At 48.7% G+C, this 19,379-nt stretch overlaps 1 protein-coding gene across 1 annotated transcript in view; it reads left to right on the top strand.

Annotated features, from left to right (window-relative positions):
* The window catches only part of LOC311175326 (ribonuclease pancreatic-like), a gene marked incomplete at both ends in the record, with an annotated part of 32,398 nt that extends 13,439 nt beyond the window's left edge, over positions 1-18,959 (top strand). The window contains one exon of the mRNA XM_084240219.1: positions 18,516-18,959. Within this exon, the coding sequence (XP_084096345.1) occupies positions 18,516-18,959 (444 nt within the window). The remainder of the gene's footprint in view (positions 1-18,515) is intronic.
* Positions 18,960-19,379: the final 420 nt, after the last annotated feature.

Genomic DNA, 19,379 nt, shown 5'->3' with positions numbered 1-19,379 from the left:
GATGCCTTCTCTCAAACCTCGGTCCGTTGGGACTTAGGCCAGATAACGCCCTAAGCGTGGCCACACCACTGGGATGCCTTCTCTCAAACCTCGGTCCGTTGGGACTTAGGCCAGATAACGCCCTAAGCGTCTCGTCTAACGCCCTAAGCGTCTCGCCTTTTACCGCAACACTGCATGGCCTCAGTATCACTTGGACAATGGCTCCCACTGGCCCAAACATGGCACTTTTGACTTCTCCGTCCTTACAGACCTAAACAATTCGTCACCGCAATGGAACATGGTCAGAGATCCTTAGGGCCAGGCTGTCTTTCTCTTGTGCCCCGCCCCTTCCCTCCCTCCAAAAAACCTGCCGTACTTTCTAAGTCTCGAGACTCCTCTCTCTCTTTGCCCTCTCCAGACCCCTCTTCTACATTCTCTAATCCTCTAAATTATCAGTCTTCACCTCCTCCAGCTCCCCAATCCAGGCCCTCCCTCCCCTTTCTTTTCACCTCCTAGCTGCCACACCCTCTCCCTGCTGATCCTCTTCTCCCTCCCCTCAGAGAAGTGGGTGGGAACTAAAGAAAAAGTTAGAGTCCATGTTCATTTCTCTGTCTTATCTCTCCCAACTTGAAAAACGTCTTGGCTCTTTCACAAACTATCCCACTACCTACACCTAAAAAAAAAAAAAAAAAAAAAAAATTTCATTATCTTATCCAAGCCTATGACCATACATGTCATAATTACATGTTATCTTCTCTTCCACCCTGACCTCTGACCTGTCCCCTAGCTGGTCTCCAACCGGCAGCGCCTAAACCTATAAATTTTCATAAGCTCAGAGAGATTACCCAGTCTTCCTCAAAAAACCCTCCTGACTTCCAAAGGCTGAGGATGGTCCTCAAACCCCTATCCAGAATCTGCTGAAAATGGCCTTTACAGTATTTAACAACCGAGAGGAACGGGACAGGGCAGAGAGGGAACTCCGCAGTCACCAGAAGGCTGAGCTTCAAGCTCAGGCCCCAGTAGCTGCCTTGAGACCGCCAGGCCCTGCTCCCCCAACGACCGCAGTGCCTGCTGCCCAACAGAGGACGACAATGGGCCCCAAGGGCCCCAACCAACCTACCGCCGCCGAAGCCTGCTTCAAATGTGGCCAAGAAGGCCACTGGTCCAGACAATGCCCCAACCCCCGCCCTCCGCCAGGACCGTGCCTCATCTGCAACGTCCAGGGTCATTGGAAAAGTGACCGTCCCTCCACGCCTGGCTGTGGTGGGCCAGTGCTTCCAGTCCCTGCAACTCTTGCCACAGGCGGTCTTGGGTTTGGCGGCTGAGGACTGAAGAGGCCCAGACTTATCAACTCCGATAACCTTTGAGGAGCCCAGGGTAACGGTCAAGGTAGCAGGTAAGTACATCTCCTTTCTGGTTGACACAGGGTCTACCTTCTCTGTCCTCCCCTCCTATTCCGGTCAAGTTTATCCTTCTCAGGTCTTGGTTACGGGAGTTGACGGCCTTCCTTCTCGGCTCAGGACCACTGGTCCGCTCTTTCCTAGTCATGCCTTCTTGCCCCACACCACTCCTGGGTCATAATCTTCTGACCAAACTCAGGGCTACTCTCTCATGGTTCCAACACCCTAGCGCTGCTCTCATCCTCCCACGACTCCAAACATCTCCTAATCCTTCTCAGGACTACCCGCTGTCTCCTTCCACTGTCAACCCCATGTTCTGGAATATCTCTATCCTAATTGTTGCCACCCATCATACCCCAGTCCTCATTCGCCTTAAGGATCCCTCTTCTTTTCCCTCTCACCCCCAGTTTCCAATTTCCCTCTCACCGTCAGGTCTCAAACCCATCAGCCAACGACTCCTGGGAAAGGGACTCCTTACTCCTATCAACTCGCCCTGTAATACTCCCATTCTTTCCATTAAAAAGCCTGATGGTTCTTATCCCTTAGTTCAAGACCTTCACCTCATTAACGAAGTGGTGGTGCCTATCCATCCTGTAGTGCCAAACCCCTACACCCTTCTGTCTTATATACCATCTTCTACCCCACTTCTCTGTGCTTGACCTCAAAAATGCCTTTTTTACCATCCCTCTGGATCCTCAATGTTACTTACTATTCGCTTTTACTTGGGAAAATCCGGACACACACCTCCCAGCAACTGGCCTGGATAGTCCTGCCTTAGGGTTCCCGGGACAGCCCTCATCTGTTTGGTCAGGCATTAGCCAGTGATCTCTCGACATGTCATACTCCACCCAGCACTCTCCTCCAGTGTGTTGCTGACCTCCTCCTCTGCCGTCCTTCTCTGCCACTGACTCAGCAACACACTGCACAACTCCTCAGCTTCCTGTGCTCCAAAGGATACTGCCTCCCCATCCAAAGCACAACTTTCAGTTCCCACAGTCATCTATCTGGGTCTTTGACTAACTCCTTCCTCCAAACAGCTAACGGTGGACCACAAGCAGACAATCCGGGACCTTCCCTCCCCTGAATCAGCAGAACAAATCCTTTCTTTCCTAGGTTTGGTTGAATTCTTCTGACACTGGATCCCTAATTTTGCTTCCTTAGCCAAGCCACTATATGATGCAGCAAGAGTCTCCCTGAAGGACGTCTCCAATCCCCCGGGGAGTCTGCAGGGCCTTCCTTTTATTCACACATATCCTTCCAAAGGCACCTGTCCTTACCCTTCCTGATCCAGAAAAGCCTTTGCTCCTGTTCACAGCTGAACGTCGGGGTATGGCGGCAGGTGTCCTTTCCCAGCCTCTGGGCCCAGCTCTGCGTCCTGTCGCTTATCTCTCCAAGCAGATGGATTCCACTGTCAGGGGCTGGCAACCCTGCCTTAGAGCTCTGGCAGCGGCAGCCCAACTCACCCGGAAACCCCTCAAACTTACTCTGGGAAGACCTGTCCAAGTACATTCCTCGCACTGCCTTCAGGACATCCTGTCTCCCCGCTTGCTCTCCACTCTTACTCCTTCCCGTTTACAGTATTTCTATATGCTCTTTATTGAAAACCCTCTGGTGAGTCTCACTCAGTCTAATTCTCTCAACCCAGCCACTCTCCTGCCTGTCTCTGGCCACCTTCTGCCATTCATTCGTATCCTAAAATCCTGGAAGAAATGCAGACCTCCAGACTGACTCTCCTTTGTCAGATGCCTCCTGTGTTTGTAGACTGACAGCTCTTGAGAAGGTGCGCGCGGTCAGCGGAGGGCTGCCTAGGCCACTGTTACCATCAATCAGACAACTGCTCCAGGAACACGTAGACCAGTACTTACCCAGTCCTGCCTCGGATCTCGACCTCCTCAACCAACCTTCCCCACCACTGCATCCAGGAGACCAAGGCCTGCTCAAATCGCTTCAGCTAAAGCCACTGCAGCCTCGGTGGACCGGCCAACACACGGTCATTCTCACCACGCCTACAGCGGGAAAACTTCTGGGACACCCCTCCTGGCACCATCTATCATGGGTCAAATGTGCCCCTGAAGACAAATAGTATGTATGTCATAACCTGGGTCCTACTAGGATGTGCATTTCTTGTCAAAATCTCCCCTAGCTCAGTGTCCTGTGGATGGAAATTCAAAGTTAGGGAGACCTTGTCTCAGGATCCACTGAGACCACCCACTAGGTGGGTACTACGGAGTGCCCACAGGCCAGATGCACAGCACCTGTCACTCTCACCCTAACTCTTTCATCAATCAATAATCCTATGAACACCTTGTTTTGTTTCTTTACCATCAAACCTTAGATCACTGCAAAAATACCTATAGAAAATATGGGGGGGTGCCCTTACCAGTCATGCACAGTGCACCTTCCAGACAAAGGCCAAATGTTCTCTCTGGTCCGTCATAATACAGGCTTCAATATGAATCAAGTTAGCTATGCTATTTCAGATCCTTGGGACCAACGTTGGGTACAGGGAGTCCAAGCCGCAGTGTGCACTGGCTGGCATTCCTACCCAGTGGCAACACTGTCCATCTCAAGGGAATATGTCCCGACACAAAATGCCACGTCCAAGTCTCCCAGGACATCCTCCATTCAGAATAAATCCTATAAAATCAGCTAACACCATCAGAAAAGACTGAGACATCCTCAACCTGGATTCATATAATCCAAAACGCTATAACCTTCCTAAATGACTCTTTTGGGACTAACCTCCTCTTGTTTCCTCTGTGCTTCCCTTCAGAGGCCTCTACTGGCGGCAGTTCCAATGAATCTCAATACAACTACGACCAAGATAACAGACGCTGCTTGCCAGACTCCCCAACTCTCTTTCACCCTATGGGACTCCAATCACAGCTACCCCTGCTTCTAACATTTCGGTTACTTCTGTGCTCCGAACAACAGAAAAGGGAAACTTTTTCTGGTGCAATGGCTGTCTCTCAGTGCATTAATTCTGCTACTCCAGGCCCACGTATCCAAGTCCTCGTGGTCCCACAGTTAGCTCTGTACAGACAGTCTGAGCTAGGTTGGTTATTCTCACCACATCAGACTAAGTGGGCAGCCTTTCTTCCAATCATGGTTGGAATCAGCCTGGCATCATCGATAGCAGCTGCAACTATGGCAGGTGGGGCCCTGGGACACAGCCTGATTTCTGCCCAGGAATTTTATGAACAAATTGATACCTCTTTAGAAAAAACCTATGTGTCTTCAACATCATTAAAAAGACAGCTCACCTCCCTGGCACAGGTCACTCTCCAAAACCGGCGGGCTCTGGACTTGTTAACAGCTAATAAAGGGGGTACCTGCCTGTTTCTCAGGGAAGAATGTTATTACTGCAACGGGCTGCATTTCTGGTCCCAACAATTGGATTAGTACTCCAAGGCCAACACCCTGTCTCTCATGTACATAAAGTTTGAATGGCTTCCTAAGATCTGGAAGCCCTAATGCTGGTGCTGAAATTAACTTTACTTTTATTTCTTCAAAGGCCTTTTGACATTCTGAGGTCCAAGACAAAGGTTCAGAATCCAGGCCTTTGAGAGCATCATACAAGGGTTTTGCTATTAATCCAAAGTTAGGAATCCAAATCCTGCAAAACCCAGCCATACCCAAAAATCCACGCACTCCACAAAGTTTCTCCCTTTCCTCCTGGGAAAGGCATTAGATGAATTTGTTCTATTTGGCTCAACTAGTAGAGTAAAACTAGAAGGGAAGCATTGTCACTTGGGAAATCAGGTAATAACACCTTGACCTGATATGGATGTAAATTGTCAATGATGATTGTCACCTTGTAATATTGTATACTTCAATTGTTTAATATCTACGGGAATTGTTTCTGAAAATATAGGGAGAAAAGGTCTCAACAGATTCCTATTGATGGAACTGTTGAGAGTAAAACTTTTCTACTAAGGACTGAATAGACTTGGAAATACACCTCATATATACTAAGTTTTCCTTGACATAATACTCATGCTTTTTTTTTTTTGCATTTTGTTCTAAATCCACAAAGTTCTCTTGTTTTGGTGACCAGGATCTGCAGCAAAGTTGTAATTTTTTTTCCCCAACAAAGCTAACTTGTGTTTGCATTTTCTCTCCCCTTGATACCAACACAGCATAAAAATAGTGGTAGTAATCTTTTACTTCTTATCTCAGAGTCTGTTTTTGCATAACTTCCATGGGGATTTTGTTTAAACTGAAAAAAATTGGACATAAGTTTCATTGTGTGGCTTTGTGTGGAGCTCCTCCAGAAAGTTGAAACAGAGCTGAACCAAAAAGAGGAGAACCTGTTTGCTTTGTTCGTAGGGTTCCAGAGACCTCCAAAGAAGGTGAGGAAGCTTGCCTCCATTGGCAGGACTGGACAACCCAGCCAACGAAAAGTCCCTGGTACCCTCAAGAAAAGGAAAGCCCAGGTGGAGTCTGATGAGACTAAGTTTGTACCTGAAGCCTACATCGACCGGATGCCAATGGTTCGCTCTGATCCTATATAAAGTATTTCAACAAAGCCAGCTAAAATTGCTGCTTAGTTATTCTGCCCTGTGATTTTATGCAAAAATAGGCAAAATGGTTTAAAAGTAGACTTAATTTGCAAACTTTTGCTATGCTGTTAAAGTTTGGGATCAAGGTTGAGAAAATTCATTTTTGCATAAGTTGAACCATTTTAACTTTTTTTTCCTGTGATTTTGACATATCTGCTGTCTTGTTCTGGCTAATGCTTCCAGATGTTTTCTTTCGGCTGGGACTGATAAACTGTTTTTCCAGAAATGAAGGACTTTTGCTTTCCACAATGGACACTACCTGGAGGGATTCGTTTTCTTTCAGACTGGAACCCTGGAAAACTTTCATCTGAGACTGTATCCCAGCATCCATATGTTTGATCTTCATCACCATGGAAATGGTGGCAAAAAGTGAAAGGGGAGAATTGTTAGGGGGAAGTGATGTCCTGAGTTAATCCCATACAGGCTTTGTGGACCCCACCCCCACTCCAGACTAAAGCCATCAAGACATTGGTAAAGACAAATCCCATCACCACCAAAGGGAGGGTGGCTGGGACCTGAGGGTGGAGTTGGGCAGCCAGGTTGGATATAAAAACCAAACACGTGGGCCTTGCTCTCGCTGGCTCGCGATCGCTCGCCTCCTGGCTTCACCGCTCCTGGCTGGCGGCCAACTCTGAGAGCGCCATTTTGGGATTCCTGATCGGCGGATCGGGTAGGACTCATTTAAAACTTTGTCTCCCACTTTTCTCCCAGAGCTGTACATTTCCTCATTTCCCCTTCCCTTTGTAAATAAACCTTTTATTAACCTTTCACGTGTGCCTGCAGTAGAGCATTGATAAGTCCTTTTAAGCGCGCGGGTGAGGACCCACAGTCAGGCACCCCGTTTTGTATCGGGGTTGCTCTACAACATTACTAGTAAAACCGGGGACTCCAATTCTCCACTGACAAGGTTTCAAAATCCTATAGTGTCATGGCTCCTCCCACTCTTAGGGCCAATATTAATAATCTTATTTTTTTCTTTTTTCCTCCAAGATGAAAGGTTCGGCGTGGTAAAAAAAAGGAGAGCCAGGCTACATTTCTCAAAGGGAGGGAAAGTTTATTGCGCCCCGGGCGGACCTCACGCACCCAAGGTGGGGGTCAGTGAAGCCGCGCACGTTGTTAGGGGGAAGCAGGGTTTTATAGGGTGAGGAGAGGTCAGGTGGGTAGTTGGGCTCGTAAGGCGGGAAAAGTTTGTAGGGCAGGTAGAGGTTCTTTGTCTGAGAAGAGACTCCTAGGGGGAGGGGGGAGGCTCATCTTCTGAGTCCTCCAGGCAGGTATCCACATTCCTGCCCCCCAGGTGGGCTTCTGGGTAGGCTTTTGCAGCCTGCTGCATGGACCTTTCAAAGCTCTTGGTTGATTGAAAGGCACCTTGTAAGACTTGGCTCCTGTGACTGATTAACCAGGCAGTTCTGACCTTGTTTAGGAGTGCAGAACTGCAGGTAAGAATGGTGGCCAAATAGACTGCTTAGGATTAGCAGACCCACAATAGAGCATGGAATTGTGGGCAGAGCAGGAGCATGAAGCTAAAATTTATTCTACCATGTCTTCTGGACCCCATGCCCATGTCCAAATATAATATTGACTTTATTGATTTTGCGTAATTCAATGCAAAATAATTTTTAAAACTCCCTATAAAGAGTTGTGTTCTTCCCCGCATATATCATTCTTCTTTTGGAGCTCAAAAACTTGGCAAATTCAGCTCAGGTTTTAAGCAAAGCAAGTCTTGTGGTGCCTGTATAGACAGCATCTCAGAAAGCACAGCCCACTTTTGTTTTTAACTCACTTCTTAGGGAGCTTTCGCCCCAAACCCCAATGTCAACAATCACAGAGTTCACATTCATGGTGCTTCTAAGCACTACTCTAAACCGCGTCTTGCTTTATTTTGTCTTAGTAACGAATCTAAGAGGTTCATATGAACATCCCCATCTTAGAGCTGAGACAACTAAGGGACAGGGAAATTAAATTCTACAACTTTCCCTGCTCTTATGTGTGACATGATAGTTTTGACTGAGACTGTCTAAACCAGAGCACATAATGGATGTTTTTTAATTCTTATTTCTGAGGTTTCAAAACTTTCACCCAGCAAAAAACAAAAACAAACAAAAAAACAGGTCTTTTCTTAGAAGGAAACTAATAGGATGTTCTCTTTTTTTTCTTCAAAAGTGATTGGGGTTATGGTCTATCTTTAGTTCCTAACATAATCCTTATCCACAGGAAAAGTTGTCACTGTAAGTTAGAACTTCAGTCATTTTCAAGCACCTGGAATGGCGCTGAAGGGTGTGCAGGAAGTTTCTAGGCCTAGGGAGACTCTGGCCAAAATAGAGGCTTCTTTGTCTTCCTGATTCAGGCACTCCCCCTTCTTCTCCAGAACAGGGAAGCTTTCTGCTGGGCACAGCTGGACACCTCTCTCTCTGTCTCTAGGAAAACTACTATTAGGATATGTGGATTCCAGTCCAAGCTGCTCCAGGATCCTGGGCAGAGAGAGAGCCTTCTCTCCCTCCTGCCACTGAGATCACAAGTTACATGCCCTTTGTTAACCTCCAAGGAACATTTGTTGAAAATGGTCACCATGGGAAGAGGAGGATATGGTTAGGATTCAAGCATCAGTGCTGTATGATTTTACCTGTTACTCCTGGTGAACCAGAAAACATCATATTCACATGAAAACAGGATACTCTCAGGGAGGGTAGCCTGGACTAATCCTCCCACACACTCCCCACACCTCACATGATCATTTTTTCCTTTGGACTGAATTTCTGACACTCCTCCCACTCAATTCTTCTTGAAAGCCACTCCCTTTTGTATCTCTATAAGGTCTGAACCCCAGGGACCACCGAATTGCAGAAACTGTCCTCCACTCTATCCAGAGAACACCTAGACGCCCAGGTGAGTGCCCACCAGGTGGTCTCTGGAGCTGCTTCTGCTCGAGGGTGGAGAGGCAGGAGCAGGAGGGGAGAGGTCAGCACTGAGACAGCTTGGGCCAGGCAGAGCCAGGAGTGCCCTGTAGAGCTTGCCAGGTGCAAAGAGACCCCATGGGCTGGGGAAGGAGCAGCTTCAGGCTGAGGGAAGTGAGCGTATCTCTGTGCAGCACATGGCATCTCTCTCTGAGGCCAGTGTCAGGCACTGGGTTAAGTGTCCTTGAGCTGGAGGACAGCAGGACCTGTCAGCCTGATCCTGAGTGTCAGGGAAGCTCTGGGGAGCTCTGGGCAGCTTATGGTCTATTTGGGAGGATCCTCCAATGAGGTGGTTGAGCACAGGGTACACATGTATTTGACATAAAAACACCTCAGTAGTCACAGACAGGACTGCCAAGGTTTGGTCACTTTGGCGCTCACCCACAGAGGGGAGACTGGAGTGTCTCTAGCAAACAGGATTAAAATGCTTTTGAGAACAGATTAGTGTCTGATAACTTGGCAGATCTCAGGAAGAGGGTGACTTTCTTGCTGTTCTAAGGGGAAACTAACTAGGGAGCCCAGCGGTGGGAGCCGGATCCTTTTCCTAAGGGACGGCTTTTCCTCCTCTCTCCCTTTCCCAGGTGGGCGCATCCAGGGGAGCACGGGCACCATGGCTCTGAAGCTCTTTTTCCTGTTCTCACTGCTGGTCCTGGTGCTGCTGGTGTTGGGGAGGGCCCAGCCTTCCCTGGTGATAGAGTCTCTGGTTGAAGCATTCCAGCGGAGCACATGGACCCGGACGATTTCCCCACCAACCCCAACTACTGCAACAAGATGATGAGGCTCCAGAATATGACACAGGGGTGCTGCCCAGAGATAAACACCTTTGTGCACAAGGCCTGGCGGGAAGTCCAGGCTGTGTGCTTCCAGGCAGAAGTCATCTGCAATGATGGGGAGCCCAGGTGTCATGAGAGCTACTCCAGCATGCACATCACAGGTTGTTTCCTGAATATTCCTGCTGTACCCCAACTGTGACTACCTGGCCAGTGACAAAAGGGAACACATTGTTATTGCCTGTGATGGGGACCTGTACGTACCCATCCACTACGCCCATTCTGTGTAGGGCTCCACCAAAGCTAGAACAGAGGTGGCCCCAGAGCTCATGCTTGTAAACCTTCTCTCCCTAGATCTAACCTTTTTGCCCTGATGGGAATAACCCAAGTTGGGCTCCTGGCCATCCCACACCAGCATCCCTGCCTGAGGCTTGTACCAAGTGGTTTGGGGGGGGGGCATGGTTATATGTGGCCCCATGTTAACCTCCTCACTGCTTCTTTCAATAAAACACCCTGGAAACCTGAAGCTGCCCCACCAGGGCCTGTCTGTGTGATGCCTCCCGGTAGAGCTGAGAGCCGGAATCCGTGAGCTCTGGGGAGCAGCACAGGGAGAAATCAAGTGCCTGCTCTTTTGACCCTCCTTTTCAGTGACCTAAAAGAATCTTTTCCTACAGATTCTTAGATACCAGTGTGAAATTTTAAGTGTGGCCTGTTTTAGATTGTAGGGAGCTGTGGGACTGTGGGTGTCCTGGTGGGGGCTGTGGTTGGTAACATACATCTAAAGAGGGGTGACCCTATGCTGAGACTCATATATGGTATTGGAAACCAATGTCATATCATTAAAATTTAATAAAATTTTAAATAATCTATAATCTGGGACACTGTCGGCGGAGTTATCTGACACACCGTTATCTGACACAGTTATTTGTATCTGATACAAAATTCCTGTAGCATAAAGAACAGCAGGATGTCAGGGGACCCTGCTCATCTTCAGGGTAGGGAGGAGGAATCTGTAGGGTTATGGTGCTAAATTTCTCCTTTCCTTTTTCTCTAGTGAGCTTATACTAAATAAGAAAAATGGAACCTCTTAAAATGTAAAACATCACATGTAGGAGTTAGAAGGGACTGTGAGAACATTAGTTGAGGGCAAGTGGGTTCCAGCTTGTGCACCTGCTCTAACTGGCAGCCCCGGCCTGCAGTGCCCCAGTTGGTCATCTCAGGTGGAGGCTGCTTGAACAGTCGCCTCTGGGGAGGACACCAGACTGGGGAGAATGTGCTACCCGCTGCCCATCCCTGCTCTGAGGTCACCCCTGCCTCTGACATAGGAGCCTCTGGAGCCTCAAACAGGCCCTTGCCCTGTCCCTGAACCCGCTGCTCGTCTCAGCACAGCCAGGGCCACGGCTGCCCAGCCATAGCTCTTCTTGCTGCTGGGACCCCTGGAAGGGAATTCCCGTGTCTCCCTCCTTCCCTGGGCTGTGGGGTCTGGCTGCTCCCTGAGCTCCCCTGTGCCTCTTCCCCAAGACCCAACCTATGGGCCTGTGGTCATGCTGCTCCCTTCTTGGCAGCCCTTCTCTACAGGCACTGAGAAGACTGGACTCTGCTGTCATCACTTCTTCATTTCTCTTGACCCTGTTTACAGTTGTCCCTGGAGAGAGACAGGACCACAGGAGTAGAGAAAGGCCCTAACTTCAACCAGTGGAATGAGTTCTGTCTTTGTCTTTATCATTTGTAAATTGTGACTGTGTTTTTCTTATTAACTAAGTGAGTCATTATCCCTGGGGGCATCTGTGTGAGGAGAAGCCCTGCAGGTGAGAGGGGCTGGGATCCCTGGATGTGGAAATGAGGTTCTTGTTCCTTTGTTGTCTGGTGGGATATTGGAGGGAAGGGGGGTGAGTTTCTCCATGTATTTCCTTTACTCAGATTTATTCTTCAGTTCATCTTACTGTTCTTCCCAAATCAAACAATTCTCAATTTTCCCTCCTACTAAGGGGACACTGTAGAGGAGGGTTGTAAGCACGCTCGCGTGGAGTTTGGCTGTGTGAAGACCCCCTCCCTACGAAAAGAAGATCAAACCTAACGCTGCCCCCACAAAAGAGCAGCTGTCCTTCTGCCCACCTGGGACTGTGCAGGTGCTTCTTTTCACCAACTCTCTCCCTCCACAGGGCAGCAGCTTCCTGCCTGCCCATGACCTGCACCATGCCAGGGCTTCTCTTTGCTGGCTCAGTGGAGGCAGCTCTCTCAAGGCCACCTGCCGGCAACCATGCAGGTCTCTCTTAGCAAACCTGTCCCTTTGGGGGCAGCTCTTTCTGCCTGCTTGTGTCTATGCAAGTGTCCTTTGCTCTTCTGTCCCTTTTGTAATAAACCTGCTCTTTCAAACATAACTACCATCTCTGTCTCTGGAGAAACTCTCTTGGGAAATTCATAGGTATTGGTCTATCATTTTCTTTTTTATGCTGTCTTTGTTTGCTTTTTGGAATAAGGTAATGTTGACTTCAGAAGATATAATAAGCAGTGTTTTCCCTTTTCAATTTTATAGAGTGTGAGTAGGATAGGTATTAGCATCAAATAATCAATGGAAGCAGTTTTAGAGTGTACATACTTTTGTTTTGTGATGGAACTAATTTTTTTTAAGATTCATTTATTTATGAATTCAAGAACTAGGGTACAGGCCAGAGGTGTGTGTGGGAGTGGGGGGGGAGTGAGAGGATTCACCAGAGACAGAGTGGGGAGCACAACAGGCAGACTGACGGAAACACACTGCTGAGGGGAGCAACCAGCGAGACAGGAGAGGTCGGCTGTGCCATGTGGGTCATCTCTCTGACCAGGGATAAAACTCGTGCCGCGATAGCTGCCAATTGTTTTATAGTGCTGATGCTTAACCACTTGCACCACCAGAGAGGCCCTGTGATGGAACTAATTCAAGTATACAACTAAGACAGTAAGTAGAGCAGTCCCAGGATAATGTTGTTTTGATCAATGGCCTGTCCTTGAAATTATGAGGGGAAATTCCTGCTGCTTTGAAATATATGACATTATTTTGGGATCTGGTTTTGTGATGTGTTGTTGCTGCTTAATGTTAGTTTCCAAAACCCACCTACAATGTTGTCTGAGGACTTACTTTAATGCTAATGAGTAGTCTGATGCCTTTCCTAGCTATATATCCTCTAGCCCACATACGTGTTCTTTTGCTCTAAGAATGCCAGCTGCTATGGGACCTGCTAGTCACATTCTATTTGCACAAGTGGGTGGGCACATGCATTATTTGTTAAGTTATCTCATTTCATAGGAACTGGGGTATCTCTCACCATGTGCAACCTCCTTAGAATTAGTCCTCGTCCACCAGGTGACTCTGTAGATAATGGATCTTGAAATTTCTCTTGTAAAAATGATAACTGTACAGGGAGGGAGGGAGAAGATCAGGGCAAGCCTTAAAGGAGACAAACAGGCACTGCCCTGGAGGATTCAGTCACTGCAGGAGACCCAGGAGACTGGGCGCTGCAGGTGTGAGGGGGTCCCTGAGTTGGGGACCAAAGCAGAGACCCCACTAGCCAGTGTAAGCACAGTTCTGACTCTAATCCTATCTTCTGTGCCACAAAAAAAGACTCCTGGAAGCTGATTGTGAAATTCTATGCTGAGTGGTCATGACTGAATGGCCCAAGGGGTGGACTGTCAGCCTCCGCCAGCAGGTTATATTTCAGAGAGAAATGGCAGGTGTCACAAGCATCTATGCACCATGTGAGTGAGACAGGAAAGCAGAGGAAGTGAGAACGCTCCAGAGAACGGGAATAAGGCACAGAAAGAGCATTGATGAGAGACAGGAAAGGTCTCATCCTCTCTAAGTCCTGTTTCCATCAGTGTCCTGAAGGGCCAGGGGAACATTCTGAAACTTCTGGTGGTCTTTCCTCCTGTTGAATTTGGCACCTGCCTCAGCCAAGGTAGAAACAAGATCCTCGGAGGAGCCTTGTAGCCTGGAAGACAGCAATGTTTCTGAAGTAAATAGATGATGTTTGTGGGCCACATTGCTCTCTCCTTCTCCTGCTCCACACTCTTTTCTGGCTCCTGCTCTACCTCTTTTCCCCCTCAAACAAGTGAAGGCCACACTGCTCCCAGGAGCACCAGGCAGGTCATAGGCCAGGTGGACTTTTGTCTCCCTGACACAATCTAGGCTGCCTGCTATAATTACCTGGTGAGCTTGAAGAAAATCCCCAAATTTCAATAAAAGGCCACAAATACCATTTAAGAGAATCAAGTTGGAAAAGGCCAGTGTGGACTGCAGGGCAGGAATGGCATTTCTGAAGAATGCCTAAGCCCCAGGAGCTATCAGAGAAACATGGTGGGTTAGCTGCCTGAGCCAAAATTTGCTGCCTGTGGGCACCCCAACCTCGTGTGCTGCCCCATCAAATATTCCAATCAGCAGGTATCAGCTAGGGTCGGGGACTCTGAAAGAGGATCTTTTGGGCACAGGAGCCATCCTGAGGACCCTTGACTCCCTGACTACCCCTGACCCACATCTTGAGACTTCCCAACACTGCACTGTATACCTGGCCCTGAAAGAAGGAAGAAGAAAGAGAGACAAGTGGAATAAGAAGCAAGAGGCTTCAAGCACCAACCTCCAAAGAGAAGCTGAAGAACTGTGCAACAATTGGGAAGCTGAACCTGCCTCAGGTCCTGTCACAGTCACTGCCTGAGAAGACCCCAGGCCTGGTGTCTTCAAGGGCTGTTAAGCGGATCTTCCCGCAGGATCTTCTAGCGTTGCTGCCTGCATTGTGATTGGGTCCGGTGTCTGCTGCAGTTTCATCTGGACCTTCAAGTCTGCAGCTCATGCTGCCCTTGGCACCTCCTGCTGCCCCAGGAGTTCAAGGTCACCCGCTGCTTGCTGGCTGCCTTCGGCTCCAGGCCTTTGTTGGTGGGGTGGCCAAATCGTGGATGAGTGGCCTATTTGGGGGAATTTTGAACACTGTGGACACTGTCTAGAGGGAGACAGGCAGCCCTTGTGGCCTTAGGAACTCCTGGTTTCCCCCGTCAATTAAGTCAACCCCTTGCTTGTTGTTCCCTGAGTGGCCTTGCAATGTGTGGGCAGGGGAAACCCCACATGCAGTGAGCTGTCCTCTACTGGGATCTTTCCTTGAACAGCTGAAGCACCCCCATAGCCCTGTTGTGCCCTGAAGCTGATTTCTACTCCTGCTGCCAAGTTGTTGTCTGATCTGGGACAGGCACTGGCCTCAGCCTCCCCCTCAATGGGCGCCCTGGAGGAAGAGCCTGTCCATTGCTTGTGACCTTTCATTTTCTGAGTTCAAGGTAACTGTCTATCCTTTACATACTGATGTCTTTCACATGGCATTTAAGGTACTTCTACCTCTGTCTAAATGATTCCCCAATTCCTCCCATGACATGGGGACTTACTGTTTTCTAAACACAGTTCAGTGTCACGTGTCTTCACTTCTCTTTCTGGTTTATTTTATTCTGTCTGAATTGCCCTTTCCAACTCCATAATGAAACACTATTCATCATTAAAACCCCCTCCCAAATAATCTTTGCTCTGAAACTTGCCTTGAATTCCCAACTTCAGCCCTTTTCTCTCAATGATACTTAGTATTCCCTCCTTGATAGCAGAAAGCCCTGTGGTTTCAGGCCCCTTGGCCAACAAAAGGAAACAGACTTTGAGGAGACATGTCCTTCATTGCTGTGTCCTCCTCTCCACTCCTGGGCTCTTAGCAAGGTCTTACTTGCTTTACAACTGAGGGCTTGTTTCTGTTGGGTGTCATTCTCAGCCTGAGTCTTCACTAAAGCCTCTGATTTAATTACTTAGCTCTTCTGAGGAGGAAACCAAGGTCTGTGGCTATGGCAGAGAATGCAGACCCCAGGCTCCCACATCCCTCAGACCCACTGTTTCCTCTTCTACCTGCTGTTGCTTTCAACTGCAGTCGTGTCAGAAGTTATTGCACTGTGATAAGCTCTCAGAGCATTGGTGCAGTGGGCTATCCCCTGGGTGAAGGATTGGGGGACTGTTCCTTCCTTTGGAGTGGAAGCATAGAAGGAAAGGGTGGGCTCCCTTGAAATATGTGAAACCAAGAGACCTCTGGACATCCCAGCCTGAAGGGGATTGGGTCCTCAACACTCAACACCACAGAAACCCACATCTTTTTTTTATCCTCTATCAGATGCCCTGGACAATGCCTGCCCTCCACTTAGAAGAAACATCAGGGCCTTCCCTTTCCTGTTTCAGTTGAACAGAGTGGTTCCCACAGGAAAAGGGGACGAAAAGGACCATTTTGTCAGCAAAGAAGTGTGGAGTGCAGAACACCATCACCAGGCTCATGTGAAATGGAATTCATGAAACGTGTCCCTCAGCAGAGATCTCAGAGAGATCTGGAGATATCCTGTGAAGGAGACGGGTGTCCAGAATGCTCCCCAACATCAGTATCACAAAGTTTTTTGGGTCAAAGGGATAAGGAATGTTTTCCTCTGTGTCTAGTAAACATTAGGTCAAGAGTCACCAAGCAAGCTCTATATGTTGCTTGCTTATATACCTATCTCACTGTAACTACCTACTATGTGGGTCAGGCAGGAAAGAGTCCATCTCTGTGTCCTGCAGAACAGGCTCTGCACTGCACTAGCAGACTAATACCCCTGTCAGTGCCAAGTTGGAAAAGGGAAACCTGTGCTCATTGTCAGCCCAGCTTCAGAGCAAACACCTGTGTTGGACCTGATCAGCACTGTTGGCGCTTTCCAAGAAACAGACACCCTGCAGTGAAGGGGACCTCAGGAAATGGCAATCCCCACGTCTTGGCCCACCCAGGAGCAAACACCCGTGTTGGCTAGGAGGAACATGGTTGGCGCACTCCAGGAACCAGGCTCACCCAGCCAAGGAGACCTAAGCCCCAATAGATGAGGAATGGTCAAAACCAATAAGAGAAAAACCTGTCTTGAAAATTAGATAATCCACCCAACTCTACCCCCTCCATTATAATTTTAAAACATACGAGCCCCTGTTTCATGTCACCGCGTAGCCAGCCAGCAGGACCCCTCTCTCCTCAGAGTGCTCTCCTGTCCTTCTCCTTACATGAAAATAAATCTTTGTCTTCTGCCATTCTGGACTCCACATTGAATTCTTCCATTGCCGAGACAAGGACTGAAGACCAAGATGCCTTGGAGTCTGGTTCCTGGACTCCAGGCCCAACCAAATCAGACCTAATGTTTACGGGTGGTTTAAACACTACTTAAACCTCTTCTGTGCCTTACCGTATTTTGTCCTAATAATAAATCTAAGAGGTTCCTATGAACATGCCTTCTTAGAGTTGAGGACACTGATGTACAGGGAAATAAAGTTCTGTAATGTGCCCAGCTCTTAAGGTGCTACAACAGAATTTGAGCTGACACTGTTGAAATTCAGAGCATGGAGGATCCTTTTTATAATTCTCACTCCAGAAATAGCAACACTGTCATCCAACAAGGCAATCTCTTTCTAGGAAGAAAAATGATGCTATGCATTTTTTTTTCCAAAAGGGTTTGGGGGCAGGGATGTTGTTCCATCTTTAGTTCCTTTTCTTAATACTTAACCACAGGACAAATTGTCACTGTAGATATACCTGCCACACAATACTTTTCATCCCTCTGGAGTGGGGGTGATGGGTGTACAGGAAGTGGCCAGCACTGGGGAGGCCCATTGGGCCCCCAAATACAGGCTTCTTCACTTCCTGGTTCAGACACTCCCCCTTGTTCTCCAGAAGGGGGAAGTTTCTGACTGGGCACAGCTGCACACCTCTCCTGCCCATGCCTTCTGTCTCCCAAAAACTGCTATGGGGAGATGAGGATTCCAGGCCAAGCTCTCCAGGACTCTGGAAAAGTGAAAGGGGCTTTCATTTGCTCCCTGGCCTGGGGTCACCAGGTGCATGCCCTTTGTTAACCTCCAAGGAATATTAAAAATGGCCTCCAAATGAAAACCAAGACTAGGTTAAGGTTCAGGCATCAGTGTTAAAGGAACTTCTTGTTCCTCCTGGTGAACCTGCAAACAGTTACTCCACATTGTGAGAGGCCCCTCCCAGCAAAGGGAAACATGGACAAACTTCCCCCTTCTCACATTGTCCTCCTCTCTCTGTAGACTCAATTTCTGATGCTCCGCCCACTCTTCTCTTCTTGGAAGCCACACCCTTTTGTACTCTCTATAAGATCTGAACCCCAGGGACCCTGGAATTGCAGAAACTGGCTTCCACTCTCTCCCAGAGATCAAGCTAGACACCCAGGTGAGTGCCCACCAGGTGGTCTCTGAAACTGCTTCTGCTTGAGGGTGGAGAGGCAGGAGAAGGAGGGGATAGGCCAGTATTGAGACAGCTTGGGCCAGGCTGAGCAGGTGCCAGGTAGAGCTTGTCAGCTCAAAGAGACCCCTAGGGCTGGGGAAGGAGCAGCCCCGAGATTGGAGAGGACAGCATCTCTCTGAAGAACACAAAAAAATTCTTCTTTCAGGCACTGGGTTGACTGTCCTTTGAGTTGGAGGACAGCAGGGCCTGTCAGCCTGATCCTGAGAATCATGGCAGTTCATGGTTTATTTGGGAGGATCTTCTAATGAGGCGGTTGAGCTCGGGGTACATAGGTACTTGACATCAAAACACCTCAGTGGTCACAGACAAGACTGCTAGTGTTTGGCACTTGGGCGCTCACCCACAGAGGGGAGGTTGGAGTTTCTCTTGCAAGCAGGAGAAAATGCTCTTGAGAACAATAGTGTCTGATAACTTGGCAGGTCTCAGGAAGAGGGTGACTTTCTTGCTGATCTAAGGGGTACCTGTAACCAAGGAGCCCAGCGGTGGAAGTGGGGTCCTTTTCCTAATGGGTGGCTTTTCCTCCTCTCTTTCCCAGGTGCTGCCTCCGGGAAGCAACTACACCATGGCTCTCAAGTGCCTTGTCCTGTTCTCACTGCTGATGGTACTGGTGCTGGTTGGGGCCCAGCCTCCTGCAGCTCAGAATTTCCAGCAGAGGCACATGGACACCAACCCCAGGGACTTAGGCCACAACTACTGCAACCAGATGATGAGCGACCGGAATCTTTTAAACAGGAACTTCAACACCTTTGTGCACGAGACCCTTGCAGTTGTCCAGGCCATCTGCCAGGAGCCAAGTATCGACTGCAGAAATGGGCAGAACAACTGCCACAGGAGCAAACAAAAAATGAGGATCACAGAGTGTAGTCTGACAGGCCGTCGCCCCACCCCTACCTACAATACCAGTAGGCATCAAGCATTTATCATCATTGCCTGTGAAGGGATCCCGCCGGTGCCCGTCCACTTTGATGGTTCCGGCTAGGTCTCCACTGAGGCCAGATAGAGATACACCCCCACAACCACCCATTACCCTGGCCCCTACTCTCCTGAGCTCTTCCCTCTTCACCCTGATGGGAATAACCCAAGTTGGGCTCCTGGTCATCCCACACCAGCATCCCTGCCTGAGGTTTATACCATGTTCTTTGGGGGGCATGGGACACAGCTTTTGCAGGGCCCCATGTTAACCTCCTCTCTGCTTCTTTCAATAAAACCCACTTGCAATCTGAAACTGCCCCAGCCAGTGACTATGTGTGTGATGCTTCCCTGCAGGGCTGAGAGCCGGGAATTGGGCAGCTCTGGGGAGCAGCAAGGGGAGAAATCAAGCGCCTGCTTTTCTGACTCTCCTTTTCAGTGACCTGAGAGAATCCTTTCCAACAGATCCTCAGATGCCAGTGTGAAATTT

Source organism: Talpa europaea (assembly GCF_964194135.1).
Source record: "Talpa europaea genome assembly, chromosome: 8".
Lineage (NCBI taxonomy): Eukaryota > Metazoa > Chordata > Mammalia > Eulipotyphla > Talpidae > Talpa > Talpa europaea.
Note: the sequence above shows the minus strand (reverse complement) of the source record. Positions and strands in the feature narration are given on the sequence as shown.